Source organism: Symsagittifera roscoffensis, chromosome 3 (assembly GCF_963678635.1).
Source record: "Symsagittifera roscoffensis chromosome 3, txSymRosc1.1, whole genome shotgun sequence".
Lineage (NCBI taxonomy): Eukaryota > Metazoa > Xenacoelomorpha > Acoela > Convolutidae > Symsagittifera > Symsagittifera roscoffensis.
In genome coordinates this window covers 64,484,278-64,502,367 of record NC_087064.1, presented here as the reverse complement: position 1 = coordinate 64,502,367, position 18,090 = coordinate 64,484,278, and the positions used below count along the sequence as shown (strand labels likewise).

The window sequence follows — 18,090 nt, the reverse complement described above, 5'->3', positions numbered from 1 at the left end:
TGTAATATTAAGGTGGTATTTATTTTAGTTGTCAAGTTTTAGAAAGTTGCTTATTTTTGACCTGGAGGTTGTAAAGTTATAGTTATAGATATGCCTGGAGATTAATATCTATCGGCTAGTAGGTTTTGTTAGAGATTTTGAAGGTGACGGATTTGAGTGAATCCTATTGGCTGAAATTGAACTAGAATTGTTGCGTATGTGTCAGCATGTTATTTTGAAAGTATGAAAGTTCAAAATGATTTAAAGGTGTACAAATTACTAATTTAAAAATCAAAGTTGTTTTTGAAATTAAACTTTCTTTAATATTTTAGATTGTGGGATGAATGTTTTGTAATTTTTACGTGGTTGATTTCTAAGTCGTGATAACTCCCTGTGTTTTGATTTTTGTACTTGTTCTTGTGGTAGAATTTTTTCTATCGTTCTCCTGTTTTTTCTTTCTTTTTGAGATATTTTTGGGTCTGGTGTTTTTGTATTATTATGAGTTGTGTTTTGTTTTTTGATTTTGTTTATGCTGAACGTCGGATTGTACATTTGTTGCTTGTTCTGTATGTGTATGATTTTGGATAACTTTTAAACTTGTAAAAGAATATAATTGAGTTAATTCGCGTAATGCGTATTCTTTTGGGTAGTAAGGTAACAAATTGTTACGATGTTGAACAATTTCTTTTTTGGTTGAATCTGTGAGTTTGTATGTTACTTCAGTGGGTTTGGCAATTATTTGGTATGGTCCAGGCGAAGCGGTTGTTATTTTTTGGAGATTCCTTTTTGTGTATTAAAATTAGGTATTAAAACAAATGTTCCAGTTTTTAAATCTGTGGCTGGCATAAAACGTGAATTAATTTGGCTGTTAATAATTTTCCTTTGTAACAATTTCTTTGTTACTTTTTGGTAAATTTCATTATGTTTTTTATCACTATTTAAAATCCATTTGGTATGTGTGCCGGAAGCTAGTTTGAGAATTTGTGGTTGATGGAAATGATCTTCATCATGTGTGTGTAGGCAGGTTATAACAAATTGAATCTTTATTTGGTAAGCAATAACTTTGTGCATTTTTATGGGCATTTGCTGTAAACATGATTAATTTTCGTGGTTTTTGATTAAAAACCATTTCATATGGTGACATTCCTAAAGTTGTCGTGATTTGTGAATTGTATGATAAAGGAAATAATTTTACATCTGCTGACCATTCCGTGTATCGTGTAAAATTTCCATTAATGATACATCTTAGATACTCTTGTAATGAACGGTTCATACCTTCGACTAATCTGTTTGTCCAAGGTGCATGAGATGTACGTGGTTTATGTTTAATGTTGTGTAAGTGGCATAGTGTGATTTTTTCATTATTAATAAATTCCGTACCGTTGTCTGTAACTAGGATTTCGGGTAATCCGAATTTAGCTATCCAGTGTTCGTAAACTGTTGTGTATGCATAGTAAGCATTACAATTTGGTACTGGGTTGAGTGCTACATAATGTGTGAATGCATCAACAATGACCATAATGTAAGAATTTCCTTCAGAGGATGGTGAAATTGGTCCTTTTGTGTCGAATGAACTTCTATGGTTGAAATATAATTTTTGTCCTTTAAAATCTTGTTTTTATGCTATTTTTTTTATTCGGATAAGGTTTGTTCATGTTCAATTGAAATATTATACAATCATTGCATAATACTTTTATCCAAATTGGGGCATTTGGAAAATAAAAATTTTGTGCGAAGTTCGAGTATGTCTTTTCTGATCCTGAGTGTTCTTTTTGTATTTTGTGTATGGGAGATGTTAAATGCTATCAGTATCATACTTAAAGGAAGACAGGGAACTTTTGAATCATCTAATTGGTTTTCTAAAAGATCTGTTTTTTCATTGATTGTTGTGTTATTAAATTTTCGGAAATATCGGAGGAGTGTTTTGTTTCCTAAAACTGTGGTATCAGCTTTTGCTGGTTTTGTTTTGTATCTGTGCCATGATTTTAGTTGTCTAATTACTGGGTCGAAAATTTGATAATAATTTAAAAGTTCAAGTGTAATTTTTTCTGTTGATGGGAGAAAAATATTTTCAATTTCTAGTTTTGATAGGGGAATTGTGTCAAGTGGGTCATGGAGGTTAAAAACTTGATTTATTGTGTATTTTGAATCATTCGTTTGTGGTCCAGATAAATTTATTTTATCGGTCAAGTTTTCTTTTTCAATTGATGGAAAAAGATCTTTTTTATGCGGTTGTTGTTTCAATTTCTTTTGTTGAGTATTATTTTTGATCCATTGTGAGTATGGAATTGGTTTAAAGATAGATGTGCCTAATAAATCAATTAGCCAATAGTGATTATTTTGGCAATCTAAGTAGAGTGGAAAATTTTGTAGATTATTTAATTGTGATTGATCAATGTCAGTTTTTACTGCGTATTTGCATTCTAATCGGGCTGATGTTTCATCTTTTGCGAAATAGAATTTAAAATTTTTTTGTTATTGCAACTGTAGTTTTTCGTGTAAGTAGTTCAGGTGGTGTATTTCTACTTAATGTATCTAGTAATGCAAGGTTTTTTCCTGCTGTCCAAACTATATGTAAGTTTGGGAATTTCATTAAAATTAATTGAAATCTATAAACTCTATGATTAGGATTTGATTTTAGTGTGAAGAGAAATATAATTGGCTTATGATCTGTAAATAGAACTGTTGGGTGTTTTGATCCAAGTATCAGAAATTCGTACTCTGTAAGTGTATAATTTATAGCTGTACATTCTCTCATTAGGGTAGAGAGTGGTAGCTCGGCTTGCGTGAATACTCGTGAATTTGCTGATATAAGATTCATTTTATTTGTTCCACTATGTGATTGCAGTAATGCTGCGCCGGTGCCAAAATTTGAAGCATCGCACATTGCGTAGAATGGTTGATTTGGATCTGGAATTGTGTTTGAAATTTGCTCTGTCAAAAGTTTTTTAATTTCTTCAAATCGAGTTTGATGTTCAAGGGTCCATACGAAATTATTTTGTTGTCTGAGGATGTTATAGAAAGGTCTTAAGTATAACTGCATTTTGTAAAGATATTTACTTAAGAAATTCAACATTACAAGGAATTCTTGAATTTTCTTTTTATTTGTAGGTGGTTGAAATTTTTGGATTGCATCAATGCGTGATTTTAATGAGGTGATTGTATTTCGTTCAATATTATGTCCTTAAGATTTAACGTGTGTTAAGAAAAAATGTGATTTATCGGGGGCTGCTTTCAGATTTTCGTTCTGAAGTATTTTATGATACTGTTCCAAAACTGTTAACATTTCTTCTTTGGTTTGTGATTGCATGAAAACATCATCTAGATATGTGATTGCGTTTTTCTTGAGTATTAATGGTCTAAAAACTTTAATCATGAAAGCTGAAAAAGCGGCTGGTCCTATGGATATTCCATAGAATAATCGATTAAATTCGTATTGTTGATTTCCGATAACAAATTGTGTTAAGCGTCGTGATTTTTCATCTAGTGGCATTTGGTTATAAGCACTAATCATATCTGCAGTTGTGAAGTATTTACCATTTATCATTGTTAAGATAACCTGTATTGATTCAATAGGCCAATTTCATTTTGATTCATCAAGCAGTGAATTGAGATATCTAGCGTCTAAAACTATTTTTAGTGATTCACCTTTTGCGAGGATGATTACAGGGTTGATGGAGGTTTTACCTTTGGTTGTTCTTTCTTATTTACTGGTGATATATTTTCAAATTGCTCTAAAATATTAAGTAATCTATTTACCTTGTCGTGTAAGTGAATTGGTACTTTACTTGCTCTTTGCTTTTTGAAGACTGCGTCAGGTTTTAATGGGAGGTGTAGTGATGAACTAATTTTTCCAACGTCAAATTCTGATGTTGCATAGACTGTGGAATATTTTATCAGTTGTTTTGCTAATTTGTCAAATTCATCTTGTGTGATTTGTGAATGTTGAAAATTAAATATTGTAAAAATTTTTGTTGTTCTTTTGTATAATTTGTTATATTGAATGTTGGTTTAAAATATGGTGTTTTTGTGAAGTATTCTGTATTTTTTTTTCATTACTTATTATTTTATTTATTGATAATTCTTCGTCAAGAATTGTTGATTGACAAATATCTAATAGTTGTTATATATTATTTACTCGATATGCTACCTCATTTATAGGTGAAGTTGTAGCATTCGTTTCACAATATCCTAATAGTCCTAAAGGTAGTGTTATTAGATACGGTGTATTATTATATACGTGTAGTGAAATAATATCGGAATTTGTGTTTTGTAGATATTTTATGGATGAGATTGTAATTTTGAAAAACTTGTGAATGGGTTTAAATTTGAAATCTGACATGAAAAGCTGTTGTTTGTTTTGACTTTCGTCATACTGATGAACTTGTTTTATTGAAAATTTATATATGTTTACTGACAGTGGTTTCAGGTGTTTCCGTTCTTGATTATAAATGGAGTAAAATTTTGAGAAAAATGGTGGTTGTTTGTTTAATCTTTGAAAGAATGTTAAGGCTGTTCTTTTTGACTTTGTATATTTGTCTGTGATATGGATTTTACTATTTAAGATGTTTTTTGTTGGTATATATTTAGTAATAAACGGTATGCCAATGATATTGTGCTTAATATCAGTAATATGAAATGTTTGTTTAAGTGGTTTGTTCAGAATCTTGTTTTGTTCCATTGTTCTTGTGGGAACAAGGAATAGTTGGATTTTTCCATAGTTTACTAATGTTGATCCTTGTGCTGTTGCCAATTTACTAGATGTTTCAAGAGGTATTAAATTCGGGTGCAGTGTTTTAATTTCATTCCATGTGGGAATGTTAATCATATTTGATTCTGCTCTTGAGTCAATTAAAAAATCATTTTCAAGATCTGGTGGTTCTAATTCTTTACTTCTTGGACTTTCTAGGAGAAGTGGGATTGTCCAAATTTTTCTCTTGGTTGTTCTTTTTGTATATTTTGATAAATATGTTTCGTGTTTGAGCATTGTACTACGTCTTTTTTATCAGGTTTAATGACAGTAATAATTTCATTTACTTCTTGTATAGGTTGTGTATTATTATTAATGGGTGCGGTATAATATTTATGGAGAAGTTCCAATTGATTTTCAAAGATGTTTGAACTAAAGGGTTGTTCATATATGATAGGTTCATAGTCGTTTTCGACTGTTATCATATTTACAGAGATGGTATTATCTGTATCACTTTCAGTATCTGTTGATTCACAATTAATGTGATTTAATTGTAATTCATTATTTTCTGTGTTATCAATACCTGGGGGTCTGAAGTTGTTTCTTCATTTGTTTGCACTTGATTTATGTATCTTGGGTGCTTTGGTGTGTTACTTCTGTATCGATGTTTAGAATCGGGGTAACGGTTATTATTCCTATGGGGTGATTGGGAATAATTTCTGTATCTATTGTTGTAACTTGAGTTTCGGTTTTGTGAATTATTTCTAGATCTGTTTTGATAGTTATCATTTGAACTGTGATAATTTGATCTATTATATGAATTATTCCTTGATCTGTTGTTTGGATAGGTTTGGTTTCGATTGTTGGAGTAACTTCTATTCCTATTGTTTGAATAGTTTCTATTTCTGTTGTCTGATGAGTTTCGTGATTTATTGTTGGAATAGTGTCTATTCCTTGGGTTTGAATGGGAACTGGATGCAGAAACAATTTCTGTTGTGTTGGAATTCGATCGTGAATAGTTATTTCTAAGTTGATTATTTTGACTATTCAATCGACTGTATCTATTTTGTTAGAAATTTCGTGAATTTCTTCGTTCGGGCGATCTACCTCTATAACTGAAGTTATATGGTGATTGATTTATTGAATAATTTGAGTTACTTGGAAGTGGTTTTACTGAACTATTATTACTATATATATTTTTGTTTGGTAGGTTTTGATCTTTTTTTATATATTGATAGAATGACTTATTTGGTTCTTTGTGCTTTTGAGGTTTTATTCTAATTGTCTTGCTGTTTTTGTCTACATTCGGCAATACTATGTCCGTATCGTCGGAAATAATTACATCATTTTTTGAAAGATGGTTTGCCACTAAAATTTGGGTTCCTTTCAGAGATGTTTAGTATTTCAGTGAATTTTTCAATCAGGTCTGTGTCTGGTTCTTGTATGTTATTTATATGTGTGGTATTTGTTTCAATCCGATTAACATACTGTAGTTTTAGATTTTCTGTTTCTTCAAGTTTCATTGTGATTTCTGCTTGTTCTAGTTTATCTACTAATTTTCTATATTCTAAATCTGGCTCTCGAATTGAGGAAGGATGAGATGCTCTCTTTTTTATAGCTAATTTCCTTAATTGAGGTGTTAAGGTCATCATTAAAATTTCTGTCGTTTTTTGTGTTTTTGTAATCATGTGTATTAAGTGAATATGCTTTTCGAGCTAGTGTTTCGATTCGAACTGCTAATTGTTTAATTGTTTCATTTGGTAATCTGCGTATTTCGTTGCATAGAACTCTTTGATGTTGTTTGTTTCTTTCAGAATGAAACATTTTTGAAAATTCCTGTGTGAATCTTTTCCAATCTGATTTTATTTGTATGGGTAGTACTGAAAACAATTTTTGTGCTGCGCCATCTACTGTTATTTGAATTAACGCTGTGCGTCTATGTATCCAATTTTGATGGAGTGGTGTATTAATTGGTTCACGTCCTATATTTAAAATTAAATTTGCTGTGACTGCGTTCAAATAGTCTTTTACAGAGAGTTAAGGGTTTGTTCCTGTGAATACCATCAGTGGTTTATTCGATGTTATTGATGATCCACCCATGAGGTATGGATTCATAGTCAACTGTAGCGCTTCTGCGGCATTTGGCATTTGCGAGAAGTTTGTAAGTTGGTTTTTTGTTATTTCATGTTATTGAAGGTAATATGGAAGTGGTATTTAATTTTGCATTTGAGTCGGTTGGTAAAAATGCATAGTCATTTGGTTTTGTGGCTGTAGGTTGAAAAGATTGTGCGTTAAATGGGTTTTGTATAGTCCATTGGCTGTTGATTTTGCATGTCTCTTGGATTTTGTGGGTAAATTTTCATATTTTGGGATGGTTGAGTTTGTCGCGGTCTCTGTGTGCAATATTCTTTAGTATATGGTGCAAAAATATCTGGTTGCTAGTAATCATCATCATCGGATGATAAGTAATTTGTGTTATCAGGTGTTTGTTGTTTATTCCTATTTTGTTGAAAAAAATGGATAATTTTCACTATAATCCTGTGGAGGGTGTGGATTATCTGGGAAATTTGCTGAATTGGTCGAGATATTTGGAAGATTCCAATAATGAAAACATACGTGGCTTAAGTTTTTTTTGTACTTTTTCTTGGGGGTTGATTTGTTTTTGATTGATGTACATAATTATAGTTGTGTTCCGCAAAAGTGTTTTTTGTGAATGTTTTTCGTGTTTTTGACGGTTTTGTCATTGGTCTATATGTCTGATAGTCCATATGGGAATATGTTGGAGCAACCGAGGGTTTAACGGTCGATTGTAAGGTTTTTTGTGGTAGTAATGTATTTGTATTTTTTGGTGTTGTGAGATTTGGACGTATTGGTGAAATACTTTGTTGTGTAGTTGTTACTGTTGTTTGGGCTACTTCTTAATTTATGAAGTGTGATGGTGTTTAAATATCTTGCTGTGTAACATTTCTAGTTCCATTGAGATTTTCGTTATGTATGACTGTTGAATTTAAGCTGTTATTTCGTGTATCGGGTAAAAATGATTTGTAATTTATTGGTGTTGCGTCAATCGTTAATGGTATTTGTGAAAAGATATTGTACTTATTGCCTGACTTGAGATATCCGCATGTTTAGTGTTTTGTGAGACTTTTGTATGTTTCTTACTTTTGTATGTTTGGATGTTTGGGTTGGTGATGTACTTTGAGCTTCTGTTTTTTCTATAATAGATATAAAACTATATATTATTGCAAAAACTTCGTTGGTGAATATGGAGTTTGCTCTCTGTGAATTTTGATATTGTATGCTTTTGATATATTCTGTGAATACTTTTGAAAATTCTAAATCAATATCGTCTGTTTGGATTACATATTTATCATGAATTGTTCGTGGTGTGCTGAATTCTATGGTGTAGATTCCGTATTGTTGTGTTAGGTTACATATGTCTTTCAAATAATGTTCTTTAAATTGTCTTTTGATTTTTATATCCGGGAATTCTGCTTTGCATGGACTGATTCCTGGTTCAAACAAATTTACGAGTAGGTTTTTACAAAATCGTGTTTGTCCTCTATCACTGAGTGAGTTTATAAGACAGGGAAAAATTGCTTCTTCATCTGGACTTTCGTCACTCTGAGTGTTGCTCATTTTTTCGTTTGATGACTGTTAATATATAATTATCAATATGTCTAATTGGTTGATTCCAATTGTATAGATGTACTGGTTTGTGTTTATATTGCTTTTTTATTCTTCTTTTTCCTCTTTTTGATGAGTTTGAAGTTGTTTCTGAATCGGAAAAATATAACTGATCAAGGATGGGGCAATTTTTATTTACTGATTCTTTTATTTATATAGTGCGTCTAGACTACTGGCTTCTAATTCGGAAAATGCATTTCTTTTTTTGGAAAATCTTTTTCGTGTTATCTGTCTTTGTTTACTTATAACTTTTCTTTTTATTGTTTGTCGTTTTGTTCGGATGTATCCAACTGTTTGTGTATGTGGGGTTATTACAAGATCGTATTTTTGGTTGTCTATTTCACAATTGTGTAAAACGATTGTTTGTTTCTTTCCTAATTTTTTTAATGACATAAAGTTTAGGATGAGGGATGCAAGGAGGTATTAGTGATTTTAATTTCCTAGACTGTTAGTCCTTACGATTTTTTGGTTAGCTTAAGCTGGGTCTTTTTGTTCAGGGTTGGAAAGAAAAGTATATCGATTCCAAAAAATGATTTTTACTTTCTCGTGGCTAGTCTAAGTTGAGGTGTTAATTTACTTAATCTTACTTAATCCACAAGTCTCAGGTATAATTAGAACACAAGTAGTTCGTTAGATACAATTTTAAACTTACTAAGTTTATGATTTATCCTGAGTCAGATAAGAGGAGGGTTCAAGTGAAGGATGAATAGCCGAAGTTCTTCACTGTTTAGCCTAATTTGAATGGTTAGCGTGATGAAAAAATTTCTATTAGTATTGGGTCTTTTGAAAAGGTTTGGTAGTGAATCAACATTTGAGGTCGTTGGACACTTGATAAGTGAGTGAGGGAGAACAAAATTGTTCTTTTTGATCCAAGGATAAGCCTTGATGATCAGAATTTTTATTTTAAATTGATAAAATAGAAAGTTTATTTAGATCCAAGGAAAGCCTTGATGATCTGATTTAAGATTAAATAAGATTAGGTTTAGATTAATTTAAATTTTTGTAAAAGGTTTTAGTTTTTGATGGTATTAGTTAATTTAGGATTGCTGTTATGTTTAGGTGATGAAGCTGGAACAACAGGATGATTTATATATACTAACAATTTATTGTCATGCTACTAATTTTTTTTTTCAATAAATATTTTTCAAATATGTTTTATATAATACTGCAGAAGTTGAGGGAACGATTTGAGATGTTTTTATCAATCGTTATTGTGCAATAGTAATTTTGTTTAGCGCCTGAAATAATCGTTGAAGCTTTCCTTCAAGGATTTTATGTTTGCAAATGAAAATCTAAATTCATTGCTAATAAAATTATAAATATAAAAGTTTGTATTGGCTTTCGCCGTACAACCATGAAACTAAATGGTAAGTTTCTATGTAGCCGTATGTCGTCTCTTGTCCGAGGTCTTTTTCCAATACCGGGTAGTTCTCGTATTGTGCGGAATAGCGGCTCATATCTATTGAGTCGTAGAGACTTTTCAATTAAGTTATTGTCGTGTAACATTTTGAAAATGTTTTGTCTATTTTCTAATCAATTTTGGTTAATTCTAAGATATTAAGGTCTTTATGCGAGACTTATGGTCGCACCAGAATAGTTAGGTCCTTGAGGTTAACTCATAGAGTAATTTCGGATAGGGTACACCGTCTGCTCGTCACGCTATCTTATTTTCGGCCGGATAGATTCGTGCAACTTCTTACTCTAATACCGATCCTAATCTTACTCTTATATCTACTAGTCTCAGGGTTTTTAACTAGTTTCTGCTAGGCTCAATAGATCTAGAGTATACTGGCTTATTGCAACTGCTTTAGTTCTCTTGGAGAGGTAGCTAATTTCTAAGTTAAATTCAAATCTCTCTGGTGCTGAAATTACAAGTAATTTCAGCACTTACAAATAAGTCGGTTGTTAGTTAGATGGATTATGATTGGTTAATATTAAATATTTTACAGTGGTAAAATATCTAATTTATCCAATAATAAAATGTAGTTTAGATCAGGTTCCATATGCTTCGCTTTCATTAATTTTTTTATAACTTTTTGATATCATTTTTTCTTACGTGGAGCAAAGCTACAGATTGTGGGTTCAATCCTCGTGGGGATTTTTTTCTTCGAACTGTTTTGAAAAGACTGAAAATCAGCGCTGGCTCAAAAATGATTCAACGCTAATCCTAAAAATTTAACGTTTAATCAGGGATGACTCGGTGCTTATTCAGGCCTGCTTTTTTATAGCTGAATCCGCGATGATTTAAACACGGTCATAGATAATTGTCAATGAGAAGGATTGATTCTTCTTCATTTTCAACCAATTTACAGAGCGATAACTCAAAACATTTGCTGAGCCAGCGAAATTTAAGTCTGTTAATGCGGTGCGGTACTGTAAAAACGACTCTCTCAACCAAAATAATCAATTTTTTCTGAAGGGGAAAATAAAGCTGTTAGAAGAGTGAACCTGAAAAAATCTGTTTTCAAAATCGATTTACGTAATATCGTTGGGCTTATGTACAAAAGTAAGAATATTACTCGATGAGCGCGAGGCCTAAGTATTCTTAGTTCTCTTGCTCCAAATTTTCTCTTTTCAAGAATACTTTCAAGATAATGTTCCAATAAAGTTTTTTCGTTGACTTTCCCACCCCTGAAGCAACACCAAGTACTATGCGATATCATTTTCACCTAGTAGCCAATTAATTCGATGAGAACTCATTCAAATTTTACGCGTTGTGAGTTTTAGATAAAAATATTTGTAGCCATTTACAGCAATACATCAAATTTATCAAAGCACTAATGTTCAAACCCGTTTAACATCACGAGAAACATATAAATATTTTGCTGTTGTCAAATTCCTATAAATCAGCCCTTTTAACCACTGCTGTTTGGATTGTCAACGTGTATCTGGGGAAAAACACTGCTAACCCAATTATTCCGTTAAGTTACTGCGAACGTGGGAACCAGAACTGATAAAACGATAGGTATTTCTTGTAACAAAATCATAGAATAGATCGACTGACCTCAATTCGAGAATATAGTCGGCTGGGTTATCATTTTATTTGAAAGCAGAAACTTATAATTTTAGTTTTCGAACTAAATTGATGGAATTGTGTTTCAAAAGTGGGGGTATTATGCTCTAAATTGCCCAAACTTCTACGTGTTGGACTGAAACTAAGGTCTACATGTTGGACTTCAAATTCAAGCAACAGGCAATTCAATTAACATTTCAAGCAGATATAGAAATGTTGACAAACTTTCAGCCTTTTTCAGCAATTTCAAAAAGCGTCAACAATTTTTTGTTTAACTTCTGATTTAAAAAGCAAAACAAATATTAAATTTTTTTTTCTGGAGATGGGTTAAAGCTATTCAAAAAATGGTAGTCGAATTTGAACGTTTGCAAATTTACATATTTTGATCTCATTTTTGTTCTGGGGCCGTGCAGTGCATAATACCTCAAAGTTATAGTTCGTTTCCAGCAAAGTTTAGTTCTGTCCAAGTTCAATTAAGACACTCTATTGAATATTACATTCGGCGTGGGGAGGTAATAAGAAAATATTGATAATAGTTTTCAATTTTTTTAACAGTTTATAAATATTTATCAAAACTGGTGGCTATAAAGTGTAACATGCCATTTAAGTACGACGGGAACGAAGTGATTACCTTGGTTAAATATGGCAAAATAAACAGTATCGTTGAAAGTTATAAGTAGCTATAATTAGAACGGTTCATTAAAAATGAAAAAAAAAAACTTGGTGAAACTAGTTTAGAAAACTCAATAATTGAGCCAAAAGGAATACAATGCCCCTCTCTTTTTGAAAACCATAATCAAAAATTCAACCGAACAATCAGATAGTGTGTAAAAATGGTTTCTGACGGGGAATTCAATGAAAAAACAAATTCAAAAACTATATCGATGTTTTTACGTCGACCTAATTGATTTCTGAAGTCACTCCGATAGCACAAAAAACCCTATTTTGCCGAGATCGTTTTGCGGTTTGTAGAAGTTTTTTACAACCAAAAAATGCTTTTTTTTGTACATATTGTCCCCTCAAACTCAGTGTATGTTTATGCCGAAGGTTTCCTTTAAAAAATTTAAAGTTGGTCGACGAACTTCGTTAAATAGTACCACAGGTAAGAACCTTCAAGTGATCAGATATTCGAATTTCTGAGGAAAATTGGGGCTTCAAAGTGTGATCATAGTCCATTGAATCTAATCTGATGAAATTATGAAGCAATTTTAAGTAGCTGCACTTTTGTTTTCGTGATGAACATTTTAAATCACCGACATGTTTGCTTAGGTGAATAATTTGTTCAGGGATGATTTCATTATGCAAACATAGGTCTCTTATTTTTCCCTACTGACATATGCAGACCTCGTTTTTCCCTTTCATTCTATCCAGTGTTCCATAAATAAAAGCCATTACGTAAATATACCAACCAGTTATTCGTACCGGGAATTTTTTCCGTTCCAGCGCGCCAGGCGCCGAACTATCTACAGCCTCCTCAAAACACACTTTGAGCTTGCTTTATTTACAAATAAGAGTTCCACTAAAATCAGAACAAAAATAAGAGAGAAAAAGGTAGCCTGCAAAAATATAAAAAAAACTTAGGTCAGGATTATACCAATTTGAACTGAGGAAATGAATGGAATGACAACGTAGCTCGCAAAAATTTAAAGTCCGGATTACCAATTTCAATTGAGGAAATGAGTAAATCAGACTTCGTTTTATCGCCAATTTTCCCATCGTTTGAACTGATCGAAATGTGAAAGTTACCACCAAATCCCCCGATAACTCGACGTGTTTACAGCTCTAAAAAAGTTATATTGCAGAACGTATTACAGATGTGGAAGCTTGATGTCGAAGTTGATCTTACGTTATTTCCATTCTCAATTTATACCTAATCGTTCACCGATATTGTGTATATTCCAAGTAAGTGAATTGAATGCTTGAAATCACTTAAGAAAAAATAAATGTTTTACGATCAGAATGCGTCTGGATTTGGGATATCAAAAGAGAGCAAAGTTTTAAAAAAAACCTGATTTTTGATCCAACTATTTTTGAAAAAGACGGTGGAATATTTGTGCTTGGGTTAATTTTTTTCTCCAGGCAGACATCGACTTTTAAACTAGCAACTTTTGACAGAGTTTTTCTAATATCATTCGAGACGTGTTGTTTTCGACACTGCTCGACATGTTCTCATTTGTTAGTATTAAAAATGATATGTGCCTCGACCTATGTTTCGACTGTCTCGACCAAAATTGGGTATTTTTTACCGTCTTCAACCTTTGTTTTAACTTTCTCGAAATTCCCGACAATAAATCAGGATAGCCGGTTACTGTGCAAGTAGCACAGAATTTTCCGACCATAATCTTTAAAAAACTACAAACAAAAAATTTTTTTCAAATTAGTGTAGTTTTTTCTGCTTGGTTTGATAAAATGATCTGACGTAAAAATTTAATTTAGCCATATTCTTCAGTCAAAGTAAAATAAGGAAACAGCTCATAGGTACTGAACTTTCTCCGATAATTATTTGCTTGCTTGATCGCTTTACTTGCTCGAATTTAAACGAAAACCAAAAATTTCAAACCACTTTTTTCGAATCACGACTGAAAGATCTTTATTTTGCGAAAATTTCTCGACCAAAAATCGAAATGGTTGTCGCACAATATAACAAAAAAGGGTTTCTTGGAAAAATTTGGTTACCAAAATACAAGCGAGCGTTGTGGCGGCAGTCCCTACCCCTCGGTACGCTTCTGCTCGACATGTTTTCATCTGTTAGTATAAAAATGGTGTATGGCTCGACCTATATTTCGGCTCTCTCGGCCAAAATTGGGTGTTCTTTTACCATGGTCTATTTTTTTTAACTTTCTCGAATTTTTTGACAATAAATAAGCTTGCTCGATCGCTTTACTTGCTTGAATTTAAACGAAAACCAAAAACTTCAAACCGCTTTTTGTCGATGGTGGGTAAATTTTCTCGAAGTATTTTTGTGTTGTTCGGATCACGACTGAAATAGCGTTAATATGAGATATCATTCAAATCTCTCGGATGATTATTTGTTTGTGTTAGCTGATTTTGTATGGAAAACAAAAAAAAAGAAAAAAGAAAAAACTAAAATACAGCCATATACAAATTTCCTCCCCATTTTTCAAATTGTCAGAACAAAAATTTCTTAAAACTTTTAGAATCTGCCATTTTTGCTCTTATTTTGTATGGCAAATGAGATTGAAACTTTTGATCTAAAAAATGTTATTTGATGACGTTCTACTAAAAAAATTTTAGCCGCGGAACCCTTAGATCTCAATGAAAGAAAACGGTCCTCTAAAATTTCCGGTTTCGTTAGAAAAAATCTCCTCCATTATATGTTGTGCGATTTATTTGTACAGAGCTTTGAGAAATCGGCAAATTTCATGTCTTGGTACAGTACCTCCCATTGGTCTCAATAAATCAACCACTCCAAAAGTATATCGCTTACTTTTGTCAAAAATCGAGACAACAAGGTTAGCTTGCTCTGCTAATAGAAGAATAGGCTCCAATCGCTTGATTGAAAAAAATTAGAGAACTTAAAAAAAATTTAAAAAAATTTGAACATTTTTTTCTTTCAGTTTTTTCGTCCAATTTTTTCCTGAAAAATTCATTGAAGTAGGCGTAAAAATGAGTGCTAATGAGTGGTAATTATTTCATAAAATAACGTTAAAGTTGAGTATATTTCAATTGAGGAGTCGGCCTCTTATCAAATTCAGTCTGAAAAACGAAAAAAAGCAGACCATTTTTTCTCGACACTGGCTTGATAACTTTTCTGATTTTTGGATTTTTGCTCCCGACTGGAAAGGCTTTAATATGTGTCTACGCTTCCACCGTCTACTCTTGTAATAATTTAGATCTACCTCACTACCAATGCGTTCAATTTTTCCAAAAATTACATTAAGTTTAACTAATGATGCATATTTTTCCTTATACATATATGAAAAATGGAGCGAAACCAGTCTGTGTTGTGTTGATGGATTTATACCTGTGGATAAACAAATTGAATTTGCCCATGGAAAAAAGGCCACATAACCATGTTTTTTTCCGGTTTTTATGACAATTTGAATTTATTCACATATCCAACTTTTCTAGAGATGTATAATTGAACTCCCTGACTCTGAGAGGGCGCAAAAAAAGTGTTTATAACATAAAAATAGCGAAGAGAACTGGATAGATAATTTTGGCTCCATGTGAATCCATAAATTGACCGCGTTCTTAACTGTTGGAATTTTCCAGTAGTGGTGCTGAAAATTGCGTCGCAACTATTTTGTGATTTTTTCAATCATGTTTTATCTTCTCGTGTGCGTTTTTCTTCAAATATCCACTGACTTTTTCCTGCCATATAAGTTCAGATAAGTAGGCATTGAATCAAATGTGTGATAATTGAGGACTCTTTCGTTTAAACTCGAACTGTTTTGGCTTTTGGAGAAAGTAACGGAATATATGTGCTCCGAGTTGAGTTATGTTTTTATCTTCTGACAATTTTTGTATTTCTACAACCAGTTGTGGACATATTTTCACATATTTCATTGTGCTTAAAGAACATTTCAAAGCGGATCTCAAAAAAAAACTACGTACAATACACATTTTTGGAAAATGCATTCCATATGATTCCTTTTTATGAAAATTTTTTGATCATGTTGTTTTCCAGCCTTTTCAATATATTAAAAATTATATAACAGAATTGATTACAGCCCAGGTATTTGATTTTATGTTTGAGGTGCAGTGGCTAAATTTTATTGACAAACATTTTAAGTCTCTGCAATTGCCTTACAAATTTACTCGCGAAACTGCCAATCTTTGATTTTTTGTATCAACTTACACGCTTTATGTTTCGATCTTTTTAAAATTTATTCGAGTTTTACAATGGAGTAGTAAAAATGGATATTATTTCAAACTTTTTGATGTTTCTTTCCGCGATTTTGTTTACTTCCTCGATCTTTAAATCAGTCAATTGTGACTCGCAGCTGTTCCTTAATGTTACCACAATGCCGAGAGCCGACACTCTCTGGCGAGACTCGGCCGAGGAGCCGAGTAGCTCGCGCGGATTTAAAATCATGCCCAAGTTCATGTTCGACTCGGCAGTGGGAACAGACAATTCCGAGGAGATCAAAAAGAGTGTTGAAAAGTTGGTCAACGACGCTGTGGAGTTCTATAAGAGTGTGATGAGCCTGAAGAATCCGGTGAAAAAAGAAGGCATTTTGCTGTCGAGAACTTGCGAATACACTAATGGTTAGTAATCATCAGGTCAAACATTCAACTTCAATTTTTAGTTTGTAATATACTTTTTCAACGCCATATCTGACAAAAGTAGCATCAACTTGAACAACGTTGTTTTTAAATCGAACTTTTGAAAAAAAACAATTTGAACATATTTTACTCTAAATTGGACAAAATGGCAAAAAGTAAGAGCAAATTAAACAGATGGCATAGCAGTTTCCCTTTTCATTAATTCTCTTCTTTTCTTTTTTATCATTCAATATTTTGACTTGCCAAACATCTGGGAATGAAAGACATTCTATGGTTGTACCATCCGCGACATTTTGCGACACTGATTTCCGAGCTAAATTCATCCAAAAACTTACAATTTAGGTGAATCAACCCAGGTATTCTTAAGCAGCAAGTAAATTAAAGTTTTATCGACTTTTTAAAATCAAAATTCCGAAATGGGACCTTAGAGCAAAAATAAGCCAATAACAGTAAGAAAACAACTTCTCCTTTATAGGCATGCAAGCGAAAAACTCAAGTGGAAACGTCGGCTAGAAAACAAAAAAGTGGCACTGCAATTAGCGCATAATATCAGAATATGTTAGATCGACCTAAAAAAGTACCCTTCTAGAGAATTTCTTCCTCCGCTCCCTCAAGAAACTGCTCGAGGAGGGAGGTATTTTCAAACAGGCCAACAAAGCCTTTTTAAGGCACTTTTTGGAAGGCGTTGACCAAAAAATTGCGTTCTGACCGAAAAATTAGGAAAATTTAGGAGTCGGTTGGCTAAAAATGGATCTCGTAAAAAAGTACCAAATAGACCTTTTGAATGGTGAGGGGGTCAAAACCCTGGGCAGAAAGGCATCCGTAACTCCTCCCGCCCGCTTTCCCTAAATCCACTCATGGTATTAAACGTAAGGCAGATAGTGGTTGAACGCGAGGGGGCAATTGTTGAAATGAGTTGAATTGTTTTTTTTTACTTTGAACTTTTTAATTTAATTTTTTCACTTTTGTATCAATCCCCCACCCCCAAAATATATCAGCTGAAAGCCGCGGACCTTTAAATACTGATTTTGTAGCACAGATAAAAACAGGTTTTGAAAAATTTGGTTCAACCTACCCGTACATAACCGGGGTGCGACAATTTGAATTGCGAAAGCTGCTGCCACTCAAAACTGCCCTTCTCGCAAACACAAAACTACTCTACTTCTGACAACGCAGAAGGGGAGTGGTTACGAAAGTGACTAACAACTTTCACGATATAAAAAACTGAATTTTGCAAAAAAAAATTTCCTGAAAAGTGATATTTTCAAACACATACATTGAATCCAACATTATTGGTTGCAGTTTTTGACTCCTGATTTCAGTTTTTTATGTTGTTCGTAAATCGTTTTTACTGGTATTGCCGGATTTTTTGAGTTTCGCTTAATTCCTAAATTTTTGGCGCTGGAAAATTTGCTATGATTGTGGTTGTGGTTAGATAGAATTTGAAGTATTTTTTGTAAATTCTGTTGTA

The 18,090-nt window shown here is 32.6% G+C and overlaps 1 protein-coding gene across 9 annotated transcripts in view; it reads left to right on the top strand.

The window, feature by feature from the left end:
* The window catches only part of LOC134842368 (leishmanolysin-like peptidase), a 35,905-nt gene that overhangs the window by 11,370 nt on the left and 6,445 nt on the right, over window positions 1-18,090 (top strand). For 4 of the 9 annotated variants that reach the window (XM_063858673.1, XM_063858671.1, XM_063858672.1 and 1 more), the window contains exons 2-3: window positions 13,002-13,271; window positions 16,064-16,601. In XM_063858673.1, the coding sequence (XP_063714743.1) occupies window positions 16,250-16,601 (352 nt within the window). In that variant the 5' untranslated portion in view covers window positions 13,002-13,271; window positions 16,064-16,249. Of the gene's footprint in view, window positions 1-12,751; window positions 13,272-16,020; window positions 16,602-18,090 lie in introns of those variants that run through there. The other 5 variants (XM_063858670.1, XM_063858669.1, XM_063858668.1 and 2 more) reach the window with 5 other exon arrangements.